Here is a 25,579-nt window from a genome sequence, read left to right on the forward strand (position 1 = left end):
TCGCAACGATCGACCCTTTTGTGTCTTTTTCGCCATATCTGGGTCTAAGTTGCATGTCAAAGTTGACCTAATTGTCGGTTCATGGCCACAACCTTCTACTATGCAGTGAGAAACATGATTTTTAATTTAAAGAAGTCTGTGTCCATGCACTGAATTAATCCGATTTCTCAAATAGTTCGGCTCTAAATGGCACATGTTTTCCTCCCAAATAAGGATGCATTGAAATTAATGGGAGGAGTTGGTGGTGAACTACAATAATAATCTATTAAATCAGTATTTAATGAAGCGCTGCTTTGGAAACAACAGCATTTAGTCCAAAGCAGATTAAATTATTGGATTAAATAAAGCCAGCATCTCATGTGACAATTTCACAATTGTTGGGAATTAACGCCAGAATAGTTTTTAACACACACTCAAGTGTGCATTTTGCAGTTCAACGTACCAGTTGCCTCTACATTGAAGCGATTATTAAAGTTAAAGTTAAAGTACCAATGATTGTGACACACACACTAGGTGTGGTGAAATTATCCTCTGCATTTGACCCATGTTCACCCCCTGGGAGGTGAGGGGAGCAGTGAGCAGCAGCGCTGGCCATGCTCGGGAATCATTTGGTGATTTAACCCCCAATTCCAACCCTTGATGCTGAGTGGATGCAATGGGTCCCATTTTTGTAGTCTTTGGTATGACTCGGCCGGGGTTTGAACTCACAACCTTCCAGTCTCAGGGCGGACACTTTAACCACTAGGCCATTGAGCAGGTTCGATAGTCAGTCACACACACTAGGTGTGGTGAAATTACGCTCTGCGTTTGACCCATCCCCTTGTACCACCCCCTGGGAGGTGAGCAGTGAGCAGCAGCGGTGGCCGCGCCCGGGAATCATTTTGGTGATTTAACCCCCAATTCCAACCCTTGATGCTGAGTGCCAAGCAGGGAGGTAATGGGTCCCATTTTTATAGTCATTGGTATGACTCGGTTTGAACTCACGACCTCCCGATCTCAGGGCGGACACTCTAACCACTAGGCCACTGATTTGCTTTACAAAGTACAAGAACACAACAATTTAAAATGCATCGATTAGAGAAAAGAGAAAGAGATTTATTTAAGAAGGTAGCGAAGGAAATCTAGAATGTCGGCTTAATTCGGACTACCGAAAGAAATACGAATGAGATGAAAGAGAACGACGCAGGTATATTAAAGGCAAATCTTAAAGCGTACAAGGACCTCTTCACACTGCATTAGTGCGCCTCAAACGGATTAACCATAACTCTGTATTCTATACAACTGGCTAGATACTCCAGACCAATAGCAACCTTCATCTGGAACAGTATCGGCCGCGACAAAAACTTTTTTTTCCTTCGGATTTAAAACTCCTTCCATCGATCCACAGAGCTATATCATGAACTCGGAGACATTAAAATGTTTTATTTCCATTATTCTCTGTCCGAAAATTCCTTCGAAAAATCTGATCCTTCTTTGCTCCGAACCTGCATCCGCTCCGATACATTCATGTTCGTAGCGCAATCAAAGATACATTTTTGATGCTGTCTGCTATTTAACATCAGCATAGCGATAGAAACGTAATATTTAAAATATGTGTCAATATTACAGCAGACATCACAACAGAGCTAGGCTGTTAAGTTGTTAAGAGCCACATAATGTAACGTCATAGGTCCACTGGAAAATAAATACATTTATCCACGCTACAATGAAATAAGCGCCCCCCAGTGTACGGGAGGCACACAGCGTATGAACAATTGTTGCATTTTAGGGAGTACATGGACACTCGGACTTCACATGAAGGTGTGAAAATACAAAAAAAAACATAATATTTGAGAAATCAGACTAATTTAGTGCATGGAAATGTAGTGAGTTTGTCAATATAACTGTCAGGCTTGTCCCTGACAGTTTGACTGTGTTTTAGTTTTTCCTCTGCGTTTGTCTTAGTTTTCTGTCAGCGCTTTTTATTTTGTCTTCTATTCCTGATTGTCTCCCTGAGTGCTCCTTCCCCTCAGCTGTGGCTGATTGGCACCTCGCCACACCTGGTGTCAATCAGCCAGCTGCTATTTAAACCTGCCTTCCCCTCCAGTCAGTGCTGGATCATTGTCATTACTACCTGTCTTAACACTTGTCGTTGTAGCTCTGTCTACTTTTGTTTCACTCTGCTCATGTCCTAGTTCCTTCGTGTCACAGTAAGTGTTTTTGTTTCTTGTCCAAAGTTAGCCTCTGTGCTATTTTAGTTCATAACCAAGTTTGTTCTCCGCCTTGTGCGCGCCTTTTGTTGTTACCCTTTCGTTTGTTGTTTTGCCTTAGTGTTTAATCAAATCATGTTTTCTCGTACAATGCCTTCCGCCTTCTCTGCATCTTGGGGTTCGTGTCCTACAAACTCTGACAATAACAGCATAAGCTAGTTTGCTCTCTGTGATCAATGCACCGCTGAAAATAGTTTGTCTGCGATACAATAACAATATCGCTAACCCTTAGCCTATATTCAATTCAAGAAATATAAATGGAGTATTGTTGGAAGTTTTTGGATGGTTATTTCAATCAATCAATCAATCAATTCCTTTATTGTCATTGTCATAATAACACTTAAGTCATACATGTCAACGAGATTTTGTTTGAGCTTTGTCCAGCGGCATAGAAACTGCATTGATGTGCAGGTTGACAATAGTTTACATTTTAGCATTGTCAGGAAGATCGCGATAAGAGGGACATGGGGGTGGGAACAGTCAGATGTCTGATGGGTGTTACGTTGATGAGGGGTGTATGGACAGAATAAAGGAGCCTACGTTAACTCCATTGTTAACTGACTTTTTAAAATTGTCTTTACGATTTAGAATGCATAAAAAAAAGGAAACACATATGTATTCTTCTCTTACATAAAGATTGTTAAATATAAAAAGCAAATCTCTTTCCCATTTTTGGAGAATTTACAGTATTGCTAATCTGTTGACTATGGTCAGAGTGCAGAGGAGTTCCCCCCCCGTGACGTCATCAGATCCACAATCTACGGAAGTCTTTTGAAACGGAACATTCTAAAAATGGCTGTTTGAAGTTGTGTGGATGTTTAGACAATATTTTCACATATTTTGCGGGTTGGAACTATAATTGGGTATGGTTTAACAGATACAATGAAACACAATTCAGCATATAAATAGCATTTATTTCTATTATACTGGTACTTTCGACCCTTGAGTCTCTCTTTTGTAGCAGAGGGAAGAGGAACATCGTCAGCAGAGGTCCTGCTCTATACATTATTCAAGTGGAGTAGGATTACCGGAGTCACAGTCAACTAAAACAAGCTTCTTCGACTAATTGTAGTGTATTCTAAACAAATCTGCAACACTACCAAATAATTTTGCAATTCAGGACCAGTGCTTTGAATGTTGTTCTGGCATAAAACATAGAAACAATGATTTGTGGTATTATATGTTATGATCCAAATAGGAAAATCGCTTGTCTGTGTCGCATTCCCACACCCACCCCTCATCTGTGTCCTGTAGTATAGAAACACTCAGCACCCAACCCATACCCGCGTGCTGCATGGCCTGTTGGGTTGGTTTAACAACAGTCGGCCTTGAGCTTCTGGTTTCCTTTAACAGCTAACAGGCTGATGGTCCTGGTGTTCCTGGTTTGATTTTCTCTGTGCAAACAAAGACTTGTTGTTTCCATTTGAATCTGTCGTGTAACTCAATAAACAAGATGTGCTTGTGGATGTCATGTCAGTGTAAGGACAGAGCTTTGACTTTCCTGTTGCTTTGGTGAAACTGAAGAGTGCCATTAAAACATTCAAATACAATACAGTATTGTATAACCAGAATGATGAATACAATTCAATAGATAAATAAACTTTGCACCGACAGAGATGGTAAATTCAAGACCGAGTACAATCATTCATCACAGATTGTTCTTTAAAGATTCATCAATGTAACCTGGGTATCAAGTCATTAATCTATTTATTACTGTAGTTTCCACAGAGATGGTCACTGAGCAGCGGAATTAACTCAGGTTTCTCGGTCAACAGGAGAGTTTTTTTTTCTGCTGCACTGCCTCCACTTTAGCCATCTTAATATGGCTAGAGCTCAGTTGCCATACCAACCGTGAGATTGTGGCATATTCAAGTCCCAAAACATGTTGTGTCATCTTTACCAATACAACGATTCTAGACGCTTAAAGCAAAATATAAATTATTTTTTTATTTACTTTCCCTAAATATCTAAAAGTATTCATATTCTCTTCATGTCATATTATGCTCCTTCCAGTGCTGTTGTTTTTAGTTTGAGTTTGTATCCAATCAGAATTCAGCTAGCTTATGTTGCCATGCTGCACGAAATCTGCCGAAGGCCTTCAGAATCAACAATGTGGGCGTCTGTGCACTGTAAGTGAACGGGGACATACAATGATGGATAATTGCGATAGCCAATCAGATTACGAGTTGTTGTCAGTAAGGCCTTCTAGCTAGCCTAAGGTTGAACGGGACGTTTACGCGTCCTGTGATTGGATACTCATCGGGACCGTTAGCGGATGAATTTGAGAACACATAGAGTTGAGAGACAGCTGCGATAGCCAATCAGATCACAAGTTGTTGACAGTAGCCTCTCTAAGTAGCCTGATGTTAAGAAGACTGTGATTGGATACTCACTTGTCATTCCAAAGTGAGTATCCATTCACAAGTTTCAATTTAGCAGGAAGCGGGAAGTGTTGCGCTGTCATACTTTCCAACCTTGAGACCTCCGATTTCGGGAGGTGGTGGGGGGGGCGTGGTTGGGGGCGTGGTTAAGAGGGGAGGAGTATATTTACAGCTATAATTCACCAAGTCAAGTATTTCATATATATATATATATTAGAGATGCGCGGTTTGCGGGCACAACCGCGGAGTCCGCGGATTATCCGCGGATCGGGCGGATGAAATTTAAAAAAATTTGATTTTATCCGCGGGTCGGGTCGGGTCGGGTGGTTGAAATAAAAAAAAAAAAGATTTTAAATAGATTCAGGCGGGTGGCAGTTAAACCAATTCGGAAATATATATACATAGTTAAATGTTGTTACCCACATACGAAAAACGAGCAGGCACCTGCTGCATATGCCACAACAGAAGAAAAAAAAGAAAAAGAGATGGACACTTTTACGTAGCGGAGAAGGGACGCCTCGCCGGGGTCCGGGACCGAGGCCCCTTCCCCCGAGAGGGCCCCACCGGGAGCCGTAGCTGAGGCGATCCGCGAGAAGGGCCCGGCGCACGTCCAGGGTCACCACCGCGCCCACCGCACCAACACCCCGCCTCGTCCGCCTTCGCCGCGGCCGGCGTCACGCGCAGCAGGTAAGCAGCTTACCTGCCCGCCACCCCCGTGGCCGGGGGCTCGTAACAGGGGTCACTCCGCGCGCTCCGCCCGCGCAGCTTACCTGCCCGCCACCCCCATTGCCGGGGGCGCGTAACAGGGGTCACTCCGCGCGCAGTGCGCTCACGAAAGGGGTGGGGCTCACCCTGGTTGATGTAGACAGCAGCTAGACGGTGGTCATGGAAGTCGGAACCCGCTAAGGAGTGTGTAACAACCCACCTGCCGAATCAACTAGCCCTGAAAATGGATGGCGCTGGAGCGTCGGGCTCATACGTGGCCATCGCCGGCAGCGAGACGCGCTTGGAGGTGCGCTCAGCGCGGCTCCCATATGATTACGCACTGGTGTGCGTCTGGGTCGTGACAGCGTGGCACGCGAATGTCTGTGCTGCATTGGATCAGTCTCCTTTCTTTAACAGGCAAAAGCTTTATAACCTCACTAATGCCTTGCATCGTCTATATTAGATATATAACAACGGGCGGGTGCGGGCGGATGCGGTTCTGATCAAATGTTACATCGGGTGGATGGCGGATGGTTGACGACTTTCTGATGCGGTTGCGGATGAAATAATTGCCTATCCGCGCATCTCTAATATATATATATATATATATATATATATATATATATATATATATATATATATATATATATATATATATATATATATATATATATATATATATATCCTGAAAATATGCAAACAAAACTGTGTTTAGATAATTGATACTTCAAACTTGCATAAATAAATCTTAAGGAATATAACATAACTTGGCTTCTGAGAGCTTCAAAATGTAATGAATAAAATGCTAAAGTTGTTGATAAACAAGCAATTATTTTAATAATTAAATATGGTCATTTTAAATGAATTATTATGATCATTTAAAATTAATTATTTCAAATATGTTTATTTTAATGTATAATTCTATGGCTGGATGTAATGAGTCAGAAAAAATACAAATAAAAATACAATACATTTTGATGTTTTTAGCAAAATATAGTAACAATGTATTTAGTTGTTGTTTTTTTAATTAAAAAATATATTTATTTTTAGGTAAGATAAACATAATAATACACTTTATCTCTAGTCTGGATGATTTAGTTCTTGTCACCCTGTTCTCCCGTCTCTTCCCCAAGGATGGCTCCATGAGCTGGGCAAACGCCTGGAGATTCCCTACGTCAACAACACGGTCGACGGCCCGTCGGTGCGCAGCTCGTACATCGCCGCCCTCTACTTCACCCTCAGCAGCCTGACCAGCGTCGGCTTTGGAGAAGATCTTCTCCATCTGCACCATGCTCATTGGCGGTATGCCGGACGCCTCATATGGAATAACGTGATTCTGCAGGCACACTCTTTATGTCGTGGGAAAGCGGACGTGAAAAAAGGCTGTCCTCACTCAGGTCCGCATGGAGCTGGAGGTGGCGTGGCCTCCAGCTACGGCTGAAAATTGGGAGATTTTCGGGAGAATATTTGTCCCGGGAGGTTTTCGGGAGAGGCGCTGAATTTCGGGAGTCTCCCGGAAAATTCGGGAGGATTGGCAAGTATGTGCGCTGTAGCCAGACTGGGATTGCAGAGAAGTAGAACAAAACGTTGATTAGGTGGCAGATGTATATTTTCAAAGTCATTTTCAAGAAGGTTATTTAAAGAGAAACTACATCTTGTTAAAGTTAAAAAGTTAAAGTACCAATGATTGTCACACACACACAAGGTGTGGCAAAATTATTCTCTGCATTTGACCCATCACCCTTGATTGTGAGACCATGTCGGCCAACCCCGGAAGCTCGCTCAGCTGTTCTGCCGATGAAATGGGGAAATGCTCGCCATTTCATTGAATAGGTCTTACCAATAGTGAGTTCAAATATTTAATTTTTTCACTTCTAATATGTTTTTTGCAATTTTAATTTTAACACTAAGTTTTAATTGCTGATGCGTTTTGATTTTTAAATGCGCCAGAAAATAACCCATTTTGTATACTGTTGATTAAGGCCCAGTAGGGCGTAAATGTGTTTCTGTATAGTATTTCTCCAGCAATGGTCATGTGGTGACATCAATTATGGTATTTTGAGAGCTAATCTATGAAGTCGGACATCACTGAAGGCCTAGGTGGGAAACGCACGGCCCGCCACTGCCTAAATGTAATTTCAAATACAGTGGCGCCTCAACTTAAGAGTGTTTTGAGATAAGAGCTGTCTCTCAGCTCATTGTTATGCTTTAACCCTTGTGTAATGTTCATATTGTTGTTACTCAGCCAGCGTTTGTGGGTCTGATGGACCCGTTGCATTTTGTGGCTTTTAATGCCTCACAATCAAACACTTTTATGTTAAAATACTGAACATATGTTTATTGGGAAAAGGTAAGCATCTGTTCAGTATTTTAACATAAAAGTGTTTGATTGTGAGGCATTAAAAGCCACAAAATGCAACGGGTCCATCAGACCCACAAACGCTGGCTGAGTAACAACAATATGAACGTTCCACGGAACATTTCTCTGCCAGTTACTGCATCCCACAGGGATTCTTGTTTTGTGTTTCTGCACCTACGGTTCCCACACAAGGTTGCAACATTGTTTGTCAACACTGTCTGCTCTCATTTTCTCGCACATTTGACCCTCTGATGTTCTGTGTACCTACACTCTGTCCTCCTCCTGTGTAGGCCTGCAGTGTGTGTATGAGTGTGTGTTTCCACACTTCTATTAGCCCCGGGTCCAGTGGACCCGGACATCTTATATGTAATAGAAATGTGTAGGGGGGGTGTATGGTGTGTGGTCATTAAATATTAATTCTGATATATGTTCTTCACAGAAAATGAGCCAAAGGCAGTGAGTCTCAGTTTGAAAATTTAATTAATTGTATCATTTTTCTTTTAATAAAAAATGAAAACGGGTCCCACAGACCCGAACACCATACAAGGGTTAAGTTGCAAGCTATAATTTGAGTTACAAGTATCCCCCCATTAGTTGGCGTAGCAAATGCCATAGTGAACCCCGTAAGATCTGCCCAAAACATCTGGTCTTACTCGCTGGCATTAGCTTAGCGCTAGAGATGGACATAACATTGTTTTCCAACCATGGGAAGGAAGAACTTGAGTGGGAAGGATGTAGTGCTGAGAAGAAGTGGAGGATATTTATTAAATAAAAAAATAAAAAATATGATTGAGCGCTTCACCAACTTGGCAAGCATATCACTGCTAGTCTGCATCATACTGAAACAGAATGAGTCTAACAGCAGCCAAGAATGTTAAAATAATATCTAAAAGGTGAACATGTATCCATGAAAATGTGGGTAAGCTGATTATGGTGTGTTTGACAAAGTCCACTTTTTAAGGTAAATGCTGTACATTATTGTGACAATACTTCATGCAACTACTGTAATTGTTAGTAGTACATGTTAAAATTATGCTGCTTATTATATTTTTCGAAGTTTTTTTCAAAATTTTACCTATCACGCAATATCCCTAAAAAAAGCTTCAAAGTGCCTGATTTTAACCATTGTTATATACACCCGTCCATTTTCCTGTGACGTCACATAGTGAAGCCAACACAAACAAACATGGCGGAAAGAACAGCAAGCTATATTCAGACTCAGACGGATTCAGACTCGGATTTCAGCGGCTTAAGCGATTCAACAGATTACGCATGTATTGAAATGGATGGTTGTAGTGTGGAGGCAGGTAGCGAAAACGAAATTGAATAAGAAACTGAAGCTATTGAGCCATATCGGTTTGAACCGTATGCTAGCGAAACCGACGAAAATGACACGACAGCCAGCGACAAGGGAGAAAGCGAGGACGAATTCGGCGATCGCCTTCTAACCAACGATTGGTATGTGTTTGTTTGGCATTAAAGGAAACTAACAACTATGAACTAGGTTTACAGCATATGAAATACATTTGGCAACAACATGCACTTTGAGAGTGCAGACAGCCCAATTTTCATCAATTAATATATTCTGTAGACATACCCTCATCCGCGCTCTTTTCCTGAAAGCTGATCTGTCCAGTTTAAGGGACGGTGTGAGCCAAGACATCCAGGGGGTTTAGCTCGCTCGTCTGCAGGAACAAACTGCCGCCATTGCTTGCCGTGCTACCGAGGTCCTTTGTCCCTGAATTGCTCACACACTCCGGCAGATTCAATGGGGGGTCTGGCGGCAGATTTCTTTGACTTTATCGTTGGAAATGCATCTGCTTTGAGTGTCGCAGGATATCCACACATTCTTGCCATCTCTGTCGTAGCATAGCTTTCGTCGGTAAAGTGTGCGGAACAAACGTCCAATTTCTTGCCACTTTCTCATCTTTGGGCCACTGGTGCAACTTGAATCCGTCCCTGTTCGTGTTGTTACACCCTCCGACAACACACCGACGAGGCATGATGTCTCCAAGGTACGGAAAACAGTCGAAAAAACGGAAAATAACAGAGCTGATTTGACTCGGTGTTTGAGAAAATGGCGGATTGCTTCCCGATGTGACGTTTTTTCTGCAACATCAAGGTATATATTGACGCTTACATAGGTCTGGTGATAATGTTCCCCTTTAAGTTTATTAAGCTTGTAAGTTTAGGCACAACAGTATGAGTATGTGTGACAACCAGTGTTGGGTTAATTACTGAAAACCAGTAACTAGTTACAGTTACTAGTTACTTTATTTCAAAATTAACTCACTTACTAACTCAGTTACTTACACCAAAAAGTAATGCGTTACTGTGAAAAGTAACTATTTAGTTACTTTTTTTTTTTTTTTTAAAGCTCCCATTAATGCCCTTTTAGCCTTCATTTCAGTACTGTTATTGCACTGGAGAATAATACAATGTGTTGATCAACGTGGCATGCATTTGCATCACTGAACTCTGCTAAGCAATGTGGTCTACATACAACACACAAAGACAAAGATATGTTTCAAAGGGCCAATTTATTTCAGGCCAGAACAAATTGACAAAACTATTTTAAATAGCTGAACATAACATACATAAGTAACAAACAGCATAATGACAACATAGCTGTAAACCTGGCTTCACCTAAGGAAGGCACACGTGACATACACAAAGCCTAACCAGGCAGATTTGAATTGTTGTTTTGGGCAGTAGACGGGATCTTTGATCCAAGACACAACTTACATTTAACTATAATGTTCTTTTCTTTGTGCTCGACAAAAAAAAAGAAGTGAGAATATCTCCATGTTAAGACACTCGAGTCGAGTGTCGAGAGCTGCGGCTCCGTTGTTAGTAAACACCGACACGCCCCCCCCTCTCCACACCCACACCCACACCCACACCCAGACCCACACAGAGCGCGCCTCCGGCTTGTGACACAAGAAGATTCAGACGGACGCTCCAATAAAACACACTCAGATCTTCTGTTTCTAGCCGATACTACATAAAAAATTACGTAAAATAACGCAGTAACGCATCATGTAACGGTAACTGAGTTACTGAATATAAAAAATAACGGGTTAGATTGCTAGTTACCGCCGAAACTAACGGCGTTACAGTAACTTACTTTGTAACGCGTTAGTCCCAACACTGGTGACAACCAAACCTAAAGAGAATGTGACGACGCATCGCTCAATTTAAATTCTTGCTAGCATCAAGACAAACTACCATGTAAACTAGTATCACTCAAATACAGTGTTTTAAATCATGAGCTAAGCCAAAGAACCAATTCAGCTTGTAAATTTAGGTACGACTGTCAGTCATTCTATTTGTGTACATTTCACTAAAAAGTATTTTTGATTCTCAGGGATCCACAACGTTTTATAGGCGTTCTCAGGGATCCACAACGTTTTATAGGCGTTCTCAGGGATCCACAACGTTTTATAGGCGGAAAAAGCCGGCACAGCCAAGTAAATTAGTCATAACCAGACTGATGATGATCCATAGTATGTGCCAATGATTTCACGTTATTTCTCAGTTGCATGTGCTCCAAGCGCAGGAAGAAAGCAAAAGTAAGCAGGCTTTGAAATATGACGCCATGTTCCTATTGCGGGAAAAATAAGGCACATTGTCAATTAATCAAAGCATTGGCGGCTGTTTGGTAGCAGAGGAAGAGTGGGAGGGGCAAGTCAAAGTACCATCAAGTGCCCTGACGGGTGGCTTTGAAATGCCTACGTAGGACCCCAACTTCAATGATGTTACATTCAACTTCCTTGACGTAAACCAGAGGCTAAATTTACGCCCTCGGCAAACCATCCCTTGGCTTCTTCTTCCTTTTTTTTCTACATAACCCAATTATTTACAAGTAGGTATATAATAGCGCTGCCCTAGTGGCTTCCTGGACCTCTTTCAGAGATGTGTAAAAATGGAAAAAGATAAAGAAAAAAATATATTTTTGTTTTAATACATTTTTCTGTAGGAGAACAAACATGACACAAACCTTCCTAATTGTTAGAAATCCCACTGTTTATATTAAACATGCAGTATTTGGAAAGCACTGTTTTGTCCTACTAATTTCAGCGGTCCTTGAACTCATCTTGGTTTGTTTACATGTACAACTTTCTCCGATGCTGCCACAGAAAGACGTGTTTTATGCCACTCCTTCTTTGTCTCATTTTGTCCACCAAACATTTTATGCTGTGCGTGAATGCACAAAAGTGAGCTTTGTTGATTTTATTGATTTGCTGGAGTGCTTATCAGGCATATTTGGTCAATCCATGGCTACAAGCCAATCGATGCTAACATGCTATTTAGGCTAACTGCATGTACATATTGCATCATTATGCCCCATTTGTAGGTATATTTGAGCTCATTTAATTTTCTTCACTTATGTCCTCTGTGTGTTTAATTTATATTTGCAAGTCTCATGACACATTATCTGTATGTAATATTGGCTGCATTTCTGATAGTTGTTTGTGTACCATGTTGTTCCAGACCACAGCAAATCTTACCCAGCTTGCAAAGATTGTAATAAATCCATTAGAAGAAGACAGCCTGCCGTTTCCTTAAACTTGGACACACACATCTATACCTTTGGCCATTCTAAGACTGTAGTTTATAAATTAATTATTGTTTCTTTGCGGCCCAATTGCAGATGCGTCACGGACTGGTACCGGTCGCCGGACCGGTGGTTGGGGACCACTGCTCTAGATCCAACATTATGTAGTATTCAAAATTATCTTTTTTGTAACACCGTTAGTGAATGAAGCGCACATTTGTAGTTGTTTCCCCATATTTCTGTACAATAACTCAGATATGGTAACACTAGCGAGCAGTAGAGAATATGAAATGATTTTTGGTCTAGAACATATTTTGCTTTATTCATTATTGACGTGTTTCTTGCTACTTTATCTTGTATATTTTTTAAATGAGGTTTCCAGTTCATTTCACCATTTATTATTACACCCAAAAATGTGTTTTCTTTTACCCTTTCATTATCTACTTCGTCTATTTGTATTTGTGTCTGACTTTCCCTTCTACTGGTACCAAATAGCATTATTTTAGTTTTGTTGAGATTCAAAGATACCGTAGTCTGTTTTTGTCAAACCATCTTTTTGATTTGTTTATTTATTCTGTTAATGTTTATATTAGCTTCTGTGTGTTCTCTCCTGAACAAAACACAGTCGTGTCATCTGCAAATAGTCCTTTGTAACTTGACAAATGTTTATATAAAGATTGAACAATATTGGTCCCAGTATTGATCCCTGAGGTACGCCACAATATACTTTCAGTTCTGTAGACATTTGTTCTCCTATCTACACTACTGGTTAAGTAGCTCCTTACCCAGTTCAAGACCAAACCTTTGATGCCACACTGTTCTAATTTGTTTATTAAGATATTATGATTGATTGTGTCAAATGCTTTTGTTAAGTCCATAAACACTGCAGCAGCACATTTTTTGCTATCTGTTGTATTGTAAATCTCTTCCGTTATTTCGATTAATGGCATTGATGTTGAAATGTTGGCTCTGTATCCGTATTGGTTGTCTGTGAGTGTTTCATTTGTATTTATGCATTTGTCCAATCTGTTGTTAAACAGTTTTTCAAGAATTTTAGAAAATTGTGGAAGCAGAGCAACAGTTCTGTAGTTTGTAAACTGTTGTTTGTCTCCAGTTTTAATTTTGTCTGGGAATTTGCCTGTTTGAAATTATAGGTTAATATTATATGTTAAAGGTTCTGAAGTCTCTTCAAGTTATTTGATACATCTTCAGATGCGCCTGAACACATCCTCAGTGATGTTCCATAAGGTGTTTCGGGTCTTTCAAACATCATACACCCTCTCCCAGGTGACCCAACTGTGTTCAGGTGGCACTTGCTTGTCCTCTCCATGGTTCTTCTCTTCGGATCCAGAGCCACCTCGAGGCTTTCTCAGCTGCTTCTGTGATGTTCTTGATGTCTCTGCTCCTTGCTGATCCTGTGATGCCCAGGGCACTTAGGGCTTTGTGAAGTGAGTGCCCCATAAATCCTCTGCTGCCATCCTCGATGGGCATACATCTTGCCTTTTAGCCTTGTTCACGACAGCTGATGACCAGTTGTTCATATTTGCTCTTTTTACGTTCATGGGCCTCCCCTAAGCGGTCCTTCCATGGCATCGTCAGCTCTATTATTATAACCTTATAACCTTTTTCTTATCGTTTCCATATCCATCCATCCATCCATTTCCTACCGCTTATTCCCTTTGGGGTCGCGGGGGGTGCTGGAGCCTATCTAAGCTACAATCGGGCGGAAGGCGGGGTACACCCTGGACAAGTCGCCACCTCAGTTGAGGTATTGGATTGACATTTTTTCACAATATTGATAATTTTCTCTTTTGTCACACCTTCGAGGAACATCAAGTTAAGGTTTCTATCTGTAGTGTCATTCAAGTCCTCAACTGACTCGGGATCTGGTATCTTTTCATCCAGATTTGGTCCAATGTTCACAAAAAACTAATTGAAGCTTTTCACTACTTTGTTCATTTTTGTCATTTTTTACATTTGCGTCTGAGAAGTGTTCAGGATACTCCTTTTAGCACCATTTTTTAAAATGTTATTTAGGATGCCCTATGTTGCTCTCATATTGTTTTTGTTCAGGTCTAATAATTAACTGTAATATTCTTTCCAACGTGTCCGTAGGATGCCAGTTAGCTTGTTCTTATATGTTTTGTACTTGTTTTCTGCCTTTGTAGATCTTTGTGTTGTAAATGTTCTATATACCTACTCAGTGGCCTAGTGGTTAGAGTGTCCGCCCTGAGATCGGTAGGTTGTGAGTTCAAAACCCGGCCGAGTCATACCAAAGACTATAAAAATGGGACCCATTACCTCCCTGCTTGGCACTCAGCATCAAGGGTTGGAATTGGGGGTTAAATCACCAAAATGATTCCCGGGCGCGGCCACCGCTGCTGCCCACTGCTCCCCTCACCTCCCAGGGGGTGATCAAGGGTGATGGGTCAAATGCAGAGAATAATCTCGCCACACCTAGTGTGTGTGTGACAATCATTGGTACTTTAACTTTTAACTTTAACTTTAAAAGATTCCCTAATCACACTATCTTTTATTCTTACACTTTGTGTTCTGTAATATAAATGAGACACACATTTATAGGTAGCCAACATATTTGAAATAAAACAAGATGGTTGTTTTATTTTCAATCCATATCCATTGTGTTGGGAGTTGGGGACGTCACTAAACTGTCACTGTTCAAATACTTTTTTGACAGAAATATCAGAGAAATGTCACCACTTAGTGGTCGTTTTGTATCACTACACCCTCAGCCATTACATGAAGCATTGACATGGAAGAGTCTAAGTGGTACAGCAGAATATGTATAGTATATTATGACTAGTAATGTGGTGCCTTGTCTCTTCTCTGTCACACCGTTTAGAGACAAAAACAAACAGGTTTTGTAGGCCAGATTCCCATTTAGAGCCATTGTGAACGTGGGCTTAGCTGACCTACATTTGTTCTAGAATGAACTCAAACTTTGTCACACGTCTCACTATACAATGTGACATAATTCTAAAAACTTCTAAAACTTCTAAAAAGTGACACTGCGAGCTCAACCCGGAGCTGATGATGTCAATGTTTGGACCTATAAATAGGCAGGATATTTCCAGTGCCTGAAACTTTAAACACACTGGTCAGATGAGAAGGGGGTGTCTTTTAACCTGTGTGCACACCTGAGACTCTTTCTACTGACCTGCTTCAGACTCAGCACTGACACATTTGCAGCATTATGTTCCACTTAAATGTGCCAACAAATCACACATATACATATACATTCAGGGGTGTAGCACCAAATTCTGGGAACCATATACATAAGACCCCTGAAGGAAAAGCCAACGTAGCTGCCTCATACACACACACTTGGTTTGTTTATATGCACTAAATACTATTTCATAGATTTGGTTGAGACCAGCTTTTTTAAATACATGTAAACACCTTGATTAGGTTTTTGACTTTTTTTATGATGGGATAAATGTATCTAGATAAACTCCCCTTAATAATTAGTTGTTTTCTTTCTTTCTTTCTTTCTTACAAACCAGTGTCAACAAATTAGATATAAAGTGGCTAGTATGTGAATTTAAATAAGCATGTACCCCGTCACTATTCACCTAAAGATAATTACAAATCTGTCAAGTTTTACTATACTTCACAGTGTAAAGTAGAGATTAGCTGACACACATATAAGATTATCATCAGTGGTAATACGAATAATAATAGTATTATTATTATTATAATTATTATGTTATTATTAATGAATCTTCTCAGAGTTAAGCCTCCCCCTGCTTTTGAAACTTAGCGAAGTCTCTGTTTCTAACTTTATATATACATATATATACATATATATACACGTATATATATATATATATATATATATATATATATATACACGTATATATATATATATATATATATATATATATATATATATATACATATACATATATATACACATATACAGGTAAAAGCCAGTAAATTAGAATATTTTGAAAAACTTGATTTATTTCAGTAATTGCATTCAAAAGGTGTAACTTGTACATTATATTTATTCATTGCACACAGACTGATGCATTCAAATGTTTATTTCATTTAATTTTGATGATTTGAAGTGGCAACAAATGAAAATCCAAAATTCCGTGTGTCACAAAATTCTCAGGATCTCAGGAAACAGAGTGGACCGACACCAGCAGATGACATGGCACCCCAAACCATCACTGATGGTGGAAACTTTACACTAGACTTCAGGCAACGTGGATCCTGTGCCTCTCCTGTCTTCCTCCAGACTCTGGGACCTCGATTTCCAAAGGAAATGCAAACCAAACCAACCCAAACCATCAGTGATGGTTTGGGGTGCCATGTCATCTGCTGGTGTCGGTCCACTCTGTTTCCTGAGATCCAGGGTCAACGCAGCCGTCTACCAGCAAGTTTTAGAGCACTTCATGCTTCCTGCTGCTGACCTGCTCTATGGAGATGGAGATTTCAAGTTCCAACAGGACTTGGCGCCTGCACAAAGCGCAAAATCTACCCGTGCCTGGTTTACGGACCATGGTATTTCTGTTCTAAATTGGCCCGCCAACTCCCCTGACCTTAGCCCCATAGAAAATCTGTGGGGTATTGTGAAAAGGAAGATGCAGAATGCCAGACCCAAAAACGCAGAAGAGTTGAAGGCCACTATCAGAGCAACCTGGGCTCTCATAACACCTGAGCAGTGCCAGAAACTCATCGACTCCATGCCACGCCGCATTAACGCAGTAATTGAGGCAAAAGGAGCTCCAACCAAGTATTGAGTATTGTACATGCTCATATTTTTCATTTTCATACTTTTCAGTTGGCCAACATTTCTAAAAATCCCTTTTTTGTATTAGCCTTAAGTAATATTCTAATTTTGTGACACACGGAATTTTGGATTTTCATTTGTTGCCGCTTCAAATCATCAAAATGAAATGAAATAAACATTTGAATGCATCAGTCTGTGTGCAATGAATAAATATAATGTACAAGTTACACCTTTTGAATGCAATTACTGAAATAAATCAAGTTTTTCCAAAATATTCTAATTTACTGGCTTTTACCTGTACACACACACAGTATATAATATAATATTGTATATACATATATGTATAGATATTTTTTTTTTCATCTTTCTTCTATCACCTCACACTATGTTCCAAAATGTTGGTGCTTTGTTTGAATACATAAAGGCGAACGTTGATGACGTTATGTCTGTTGACGGAAGTGTTCCAAGCAAAGTTTGCCTATCCAAGTGGAACAAATCATTTTGCATTATTAAGAAAGAGTGTAATTAGTCTTATACATTCTTCATTAGATTCAAGCAACCTTATTATTTAACTTTCCCAGCTAAATTTACTTTATTATAACATGTATCACATCTTTCAAATGACAGAAACATCTTCCAACTTTTCAAAAGCCCCAGGGTCGCCCTGTGCTTGGGGCACAATATTTCCACTTATCCCCCCCACTGCATACATTTACACAAAGACTCATGATTTACTGTACAAAATAAAGATACAAATATTTTAATGATTAAGAGATACATCTGGTGCAAGTCCACAAACACTCATTGGATCATAAGCTTGAATGTGAGAACATTTGATGGGTTATGTATAGCACTGATATTACAAGGAACACAGTTTATTGTCCAAAAAGAAAGGCCACTAAAGTATTACAAAGAAAGTCACATTACACATATACAGTACATTTTCAATAAAATATAGCTTATGTCTTATGATGGGATGCCACTGGAATCCCAACCGCCACCAAAAACAAAAACAAACAAACAAAAAACAGCTTCTAAATCACTTGCAGGGACAAGTTAGATATTCTATGACATTGAAATGTGTGACGATTGTGTTTTGCTCACTTATTAGTGCTTCACTTCCACCACGCAAGCATTTAACTGGCCTTAAAATGTTGACCTGAAGGAAGAATCCCATAAAAAAGGCCTGTCTCTCTACTTCTTCCTACACAGGCCTGGTGTTGCAGACTCTTGGCTGTAGCCCAGAGGAATTCTCTGGTGGCCTCTGTAAATATAACATTTAGAATAACAGTACCCCATGTGTGGGCTTAACCTAGTTCCTGGGTCCTTGCTGCATTGCCTGCAGTTCAAACACACAAGAACAGGCCTTCCCCTAACCTTGGTGAGGGGCTAGTTTAAAAATGTGCAATGGAGGATCTATGTCAAGGCATAAAAGGGCCACATGGCTCAACCTAACCCTTAGAGCAATGAGCACACGCACACGCACACACACACACACACACACACACACACACACACAGAATTTGGTAGTTGATTAAGAGGAGAGGGGTTGCTCAAATGTACAAAACATATGTGTCGGGGATGATTTCATCTCTTTACTTTCAGCAGTCCCAAATAAAAAGCTGACAAAGTGCATTAGCAAAGATTGTTTGTGGCTCATAAAAACAGAACATTCATTGATTCTTTGTAAAGAATAAGTTTAGACCCCATTGTGTGTACACATAGAAACTTCTATGTTCGGTTCAGAGAAAGACATACAGTAACTATTTCTGTTTAGCTTACTCTTCAAAATTATCCTCCATCAGTTAGCAGTTTGAGTGAATTCATGGTATGCCATTTTCATTCCTTTAGGGGGCCATTTTTCCACTTTAACATCTGTTGTGGCATCATGGCTATTATACACTATTGTTATTATTATGTGCCAGAACTGGACTTCGGACCTGTACAATTTGTATTTCACTATCAAGTATCTACACATTACAATACACACTCGCACTTCGACACAACAAATGGTGTATGTTACATATCTACATAACGAGTGATCGGTGCAATACTGTGAGGACAACAACAGCACGGCATATACTATTACAAACATATCACCATCGCTATTGTGTTTTTTTTAAACTATATTTATACATGTTCATATAAATATAGATAGTTTTTTTTCTATGTACATTTTGATATTTCAGATATAAAGAATGTAATAAATAATACAAATATAGTCAAATCTTACAGTAAGTATGATTAGAGAAATATTAGAGTCAAAATAGTCTTAATAATGATAACAATCACTATTCATGTAAAAAGAGGCCTACGGTCAGGCGTGACAATACTGTACATGCTATGCCACAATTACCCTGCAAGTTCACCATGTAGGACTGCTGGAATGACTGGAAAGGGTGAAAAGAGCCCAGGAAAGAGGTTTGGTGCCTTCTGCTGTGTGTGTGATCATGTGAAAATGTCCATTAGTCTGCAAGTGTGCTTTTCAACCGGTGTCGGGGTTATCAGTGTTGTAATCTCCTGCATTTTCACCTCCGGATGTCGGTGACCTGGCGGTCTTCCTGCTCAGCCGCCACTGCATCTGGACCCTGGCGCCGCAACCCGGGGTTGCGACCGCGCTGGTGGGCGTGGAAAGCCACCTTGCCGCCCTTGTCCCCGTGCCGCGGGGGGCGTGCGTGCTCCGGCTGAGGTGGGTGCGGGAGCAAAGAGCGGCGCTGTTCGGCGGCTGCACTGGGCGGGGGCGGCGTCAGTGAGGAGCAGAGGCTAAGGCTGTCGCACAAAGCTCCCCAGTTCTGCTCGCACTGGAGCCGGACACTGCGGGTTAATGCCTCCTTCACTTCCTCTCCGCAGCCCAGCAGAATATTCACTAGCTCCACATAAGGACTGGGCAGACAGAAGCCAATAAATTAAATGATGTTTGCACAAATAAGGGTGGAATACTTTGACTAAACAAGGAAGAATGGTAAAGGGTAAGCAAACAGATAAAAGTGGAGGCTATTTTTCACTTACCCTTTAGGGAAAAGATCTTGGAAATGGATCATCTCCACCATGACACCCACATTCTCCTTTGCAGCTGAGCAAAGGTTGTGTTTAACATAACACTCTCTCTGCAGCTGGAACACCATCTCCTTAATGGACACACACTTCCTACTGATGCAGCTGAACTTATGCCGAAGCCCATGGGCCATACATTTCAGAGCATCTTTGATGAAGGATTTCCCCTGTGCACAGACGTATAATTAGGTGAACATAACAGCAGACAAACAGTATTTTAGCGTCAGTATATTGCAGATTTTTAAGACACGGGCTGCTGATTGCACCATCTTTATGTCCACGTTACACTTTTAACCTATCTTCGCACTTTGGGGACATTCAAAAGTATATACAAATGTGTGTGCAGGCTTTCAAATGATTGCCATAGCAACAGATGGCGCTACAACCCTACATTATAGAGCCAGTATAGCCTGTCAAAAGGAAGATGAAAGTCATTTCCAGAAAAGACCCTTTTGTTACATTTTTTGTTACGTTTGGCAAGTTTGCATGTGGAAAATGCAGTTACATTTGCATGTTTGATTTTGGCAAGCCGGTTGGAGGCTCCAGCTGTACAGTGCATCAACCCAAGTGCACATGTACAAAAGCTAATATGCAGTAACGGAAATAAACAAATCTGTTCACGGAGGAGTCTGCGGCAGAGAGTCAGTGAAAAGGAATGTTGCCCCCTGGTTATAACATTTTTGCAAACCGTCTCGTAATACCTGCGAGTCAAATTTGCCAGCATTATGCAGGAACGTCATGCAGATCTCCTGTAGCCCTCGTATCTCGCAGGAATTGTTCTCAAAGCACTCGAACACGCCGCAGCCGACGTCTCCTGCGCTCACCAGGCAGTGCTGGATCTCGGCTGTGGAAAGGGAGAACATGGTTAAAGCGAGGAGGCGGCGACGCATTACTGCAAAATACAACGCAGACCGCATTGCTTGGTACTTTTGCACTGACTTTCAACCAAATAAACAATCGGGGATAGCTTTTACTACATCATTGAAGACTGGGATGGTGCATTGCAGATACAGCATTGTCTATTAAGTTAGGAATCTAGAGTGCTCTTGTTACTATTGCCTGGTTGTAAACAAGTACGACGCAGTAAGAAAATCTAGCACTGGCTGCCACATTACTGTCTACTGCAGTTATGAATGAATGGCAGGCGCAAACCACAGACATTGCTGTTGGATGTGAAATTGCCACGAGTCGACAATTTCACATTTTGACAGCTTGCGTGATAGGATTCGCAGTTAGCAAATCACACCTGTTGGACCCGAGTAAAATGTCACACTGGGGAGGGGGGGGGGAGTCGAAGCTGATAAATGAATGTCGCGACTTCTGTATTTTTAAACCTCTTCAGGTGCAAAGCGCAGCTCGAGCACTCGTCCGGTTTGTCGGCCCCCCGGACTTAAGCGCGCCGTCAGCACTGCTTGTTTTGGCATTGCAAGAATGTGCTCGGATGGTACGAGCTTGGCCGCGGCGTGCATCGAGTTACACGCCGCTGATATTAAACCTGCCTCGGAGTTGGCCAATTGTACGCGAGACCGTTTAGCCTCTAAAAATCGGATTTGAAGCGGACGAGCACGTTTCAGCAACCAAGCAAAGATTTGACTGACTGGAAAAAAAAACTCCCTAGCGCTAACATTACATGACAATGTTGCATATTCCAACTTATTTTGGATGTAACTTATTCCTTAGATTAATGGTGTTCAAACTTTATTAACTGAAGAATCCTAAGGATGCGACCGACAAATGGATATGCAAAAGGCTAATTTGTGCCTTTTGTTTGTTTGATTTCTACAATGTGCCGGGGGATGCAGTAATTAAAACAAAAAAACTGCAGCCGCAAATGGCCCCCGGGCCACACTTTTGTCACCCCCTGCCTTAGGTCATACTATTATTAGTTTACTAACATATTGTATTTCTGTCCAATATTAGTTACACGATATTGCCTTTCTATACAGGTTGAGCCAAGCAGACTGACGTGACTTTTACACGCATGCACTAGTAATCCCCCCCTCCCCACAGTACACACTTTGCAGATCCCCACGCAGATCCATGCATGAGCACCGACGATCATATGTTGCTTACCTGTGTTCTGCAGGGAGAGACGTCCTTTATGGATGACGGGCTTCTCCGGCGGAGTGTCGTAAATGTCGATATTATCCGAGCCCATGACTTGCTCCAGTACGGATAGAACCAGCAGCGCCACGGCCACTTTAAACAACATCGCGTCTGCGCCGGCAAAAGACCCGCCAGTGGGTGTGCGTGTAACGTGCGGATGCAGCGTGGAGGTTCACCTTGGAGCGGGGAACCGCGCGGATGCGGCCCGGTGTAGAACTAACTGCATGCGGCGCCGTGGATGCTGCCTATATTGCTCTGAGTCCCGGGTGTCAATTTGGATGAAGGAGTTAAGCAGGTGTTGTCGCTCGGCGTCTCTCCGCCAATCAGAGACGGAGGCATCCATGTCCAAGGCTTTGGGGGGCGTGGCTAGGGAAAGTTACCCATTTTGCCATAAAAACTGTGGCGTGGTGTAAAATAAATATTCACGAGGAACTGGGCACGTGGGGGCTTTTGGACGACCGAGTGGGGTTTGGAACACTGTCAGTGCAAAAATAAATAAAACCTTATATGACTTGGTGAGAATGCTGTTGTGTCAAATACAGTGTTTTTTTTGCCTAATAATTCTTCAACAGTATAAGATTGAATGTTTTTTTTTAATAATTAAAAACTAAATTCAGATATATAATTCGATATTACACTAATGTTCTTTTTCACCCATAAAAAGCACAGCTAACATGTTTTGTTCAGATGGTTTAGCACGGTGGTCTGCAACCCGCGGCTCTCGAGCCGCATGCGGCTCTTTTAGCGGCGCCCTAGTGCAGTGGTTCTTAACAGTGTTGGGTTAGTTACTGAAAACCAGTAACTAGTTACAGTTACTAGTTACTTTATTTCAAAAGTAACTCAGTTACTAACTCAGTTACTTACACCAAAAAGTAATGCGTTACTGTGAAAAGTAACTATTTAGTTACTTCTTTTTTTCTTTTTTTTTTAAAGCTCCCATTAATGCCCTTTTTGCCTTCATTTCAGTACTGTTATTGCACTGGAGAATAATACAATCTGTTGATCAACTTGACATACATTTTTATTTTCCTTTTAACATAATTAATGAAAATCAGTGCAACATAAAAAGGCATTCCTCCTTTCTTTAAACTTGGACCAATGACCATTAATAAAAAACAAGTTTAAGTGCAACATAAGAAGAAACATCATCTTCCTTGAAACATAGGTAGTGAAATAAAGCCTGACATCTGGAGTGATGCTGCTGTCTTCCACACTTGGAGCCATGGATTGTAGAATCCTTGTTTTCAGTGGCAGGATCATTGACACAGATGGTGAAGTTTCAGTGCTCAGTAGAGATGTAACACTTTTGAGGGGTTTAAGCACCTGGAGGACCTCATCTGCCACTCTCACATCATCATCAGACAGGGTGACATTTGTCTTCAGGGTGTTGTGGGTCAATGCAGAGTATATAGCTGCCTGCTGCTCCAACATACCATAAGTGGAGTTCCACCTCGTTGGGACATCATGTATGAGCAGGCAGCTTTAGCATTTCTTGCTTTGTCTTAAGCACATGAGCAGCTGTTGTGCTTGGGTGGAAGTAAGAAACCTTCCTGATCCTCCCAAAGAGGCGCTCCATCCTATTGACTGAGATTCCCTTCTGTGATGCCAAATTCACTACATGTGCAAAGCACCTATCTGTGGTCCCAGTCCTGCCTCATTCTCTGTAATTATTTGATTTTTGGCATTATTACGTGTGACTGGGATATCTTTATCTTCCATTCCTCCACTGCTTGTGTCAGCACCTGCGCAAGGTGACTCTCGTAGAGGGGGCGTGTCTTCTCATCTCCCAGTCTGCTGTGATGAAGTGAGCGCTTATAGTTCCGCTGGACGTCCAGCCGTCTGTCATGAGCGCAACAGATGATGCTCGGGATAGTTCATCCACAACTTTTTTCTTCTCCTGCTCATAAAGATCTGGCACAATCTTATTGCTGAAGTGGGTGCGCGACGAGATGTCGTAACGTGGTTCAAGCACGTTCAGCATGTGTTTAAAACCCTCGTTTTGCACAACCGAGTCTGCACTTATAAACACACCGATTCAATGGCGCTGGGCGTTCAAGCTCCTCCGTTATTGCGCTCGCCATGACCACGCTGTGTGTGGACTGAACGTGCCAACTTTTTTTTTTGTTTCATATATCAAACCGCGGATCAAACCCCCCCCCCCCCCCCCACACACACACACACACACACACACACACATAGACCGCGCCTCTTTTCTTCTCTCCGGCTTGTGACAGAGGAAGATTCAGAAGAAAGACACCGCAGCGCTTCTGTTTCTAGCCGATACTACATCAAAAGTAACGTAAAATAACGCAGTAACGCATCATGTAGTAACGGTAACTAAATTACTGAATAAAAAAAATAACGCGTTAGATTACTAGTTACCGCCGAAACTAACGTTACAGTAACGCGTTACTTTGTAACGTGTTAGTCCCAACACTGGTTCTTAACCTTGTTGGAGGTACCAAACCCCACCAGTTTCATATGCGCATTCACCGAACCCTTCTTTAGGGAAAAATAAAATGTTTTTTTTTTTTTCAAATTCAAGACAAAGTTACATGTTTTTGGTAACACTTTAGTATGGGGAACATATTCTAAGTAACAAAAACTTAATTTAGAGTTATTTGGTTAGGGTTAGAGGGTTAGGGTTATAATAAGGCCAAGCCGAATAAGGCATTAATAAGTACTTAATAATGACTAGTTAAGAGCCAATATGTTACTAATTTGCATGTTAATAAGCAACTAATTAATGGTGAATATGTTCCCCATACTAAAGTGTTACCATGTTTTTTTACTGGTGCACAAAATGAACCGTGCATGAACATCACCTTGTTCAAACAACAAAACCAACACAGTACATAAACTCACAACACATTACACACCTGCAAATCAGTGTGTCCGTAATACGCCAATAGGGAGAAGTTTTTATTTACACGATGAGTTGGGTGTGTCTTGAACTCCGCCGAACCCCTGAGCCCGACTCACAGAACTCCTAGGGTTCGATCGAACCCAGGTTAAGAACCACTGCCCTAGTTGCTCCCTGGAGCGTTTAAAAAAAAAAAAAGTATGAAAATGGAAAATATGGTGGAAAAAATAAATGTTTTGTTTTAATATTGTTTCTGTAAGAGAGCGAACATGACACAAACCTTCCTGATTGTTAGAAATCCCACTGGTTTTATAAACATGCTTCACTGATGAGGATTTGGCGAGCGCCGTTTTGTCCTACTAATTTCGGCGGTCCTTAAAAACACCGTAGTTTGTTTATATATACAACTTTCTCCGACGCTGCTAGAGTAAGACGTGTTTTATGCCTCTCCTTGTTTGTCTCATTTTGTCCACCAAACGTTTCATGCTGTGCGTGAATGGACAAAGATGAGCTTTGTTGATGTTATTGACTTGTGTGGAGTGCTA

The 25,579-nt window shown here is 41.2% G+C and overlaps 1 protein-coding gene across 1 annotated transcript; it reads right to left on the reverse strand.

Annotated features, from left to right (window-relative positions):
* Positions 1 to 17,628: 17,628 nt before the first annotated feature.
* stc2a (stanniocalcin 2a) lies at positions 17,629 to 22,439 on the reverse strand. Its single transcript, XM_061927801.2, has 4 exons — positions 22,139 to 22,439; positions 20,767 to 20,909; positions 20,021 to 20,232; positions 17,629 to 19,894 (listed from the first exon to the last, which is right to left on the reverse strand). Exons 1-4 carry the CDS (start codon positions 22,275 to 22,277, stop codon positions 19,540 to 19,542), a joined length of 849 nt encoding a protein of 282 aa, XP_061783785.1. The 5' UTR covers positions 22,278 to 22,439; the 3' UTR covers positions 17,629 to 19,539.
* Between the last annotated feature and the right edge of the window lie 3,140 nt (positions 22,440 to 25,579).

This window comes from Nerophis lumbriciformis, linkage group LG35, assembly GCF_033978685.3.
Source record: "Nerophis lumbriciformis linkage group LG35, RoL_Nlum_v2.1, whole genome shotgun sequence".
NCBI lineage: Eukaryota > Metazoa > Chordata > Actinopteri > Syngnathiformes > Syngnathidae > Nerophis > Nerophis lumbriciformis.

Bases quoted from the DNA above. Each gene is read 5' to 3' on its own strand.
- stc2a (XM_061927801.2), bottom strand. From the start codon at position 22,277: ATGTTGTTTAAAGTGGCCGTGGCGCTGCTGGTTCTATCCGTACTGGAG. The intron at 20,910-22,138 runs GTAAGCAACATA...CCCTTTCCACAG, and splicing joins TCTCTCCCTGCAGAACACAG to CCGAGATCCAGCACTGCCTG. The intron at 19,895-20,020 runs GTAAGTGAAAAA...CTGTCTGCCCAG, and splicing joins CAAGATCTTTTCCCTAAAGG to TCCTTATGTGGAGCTAGTGA.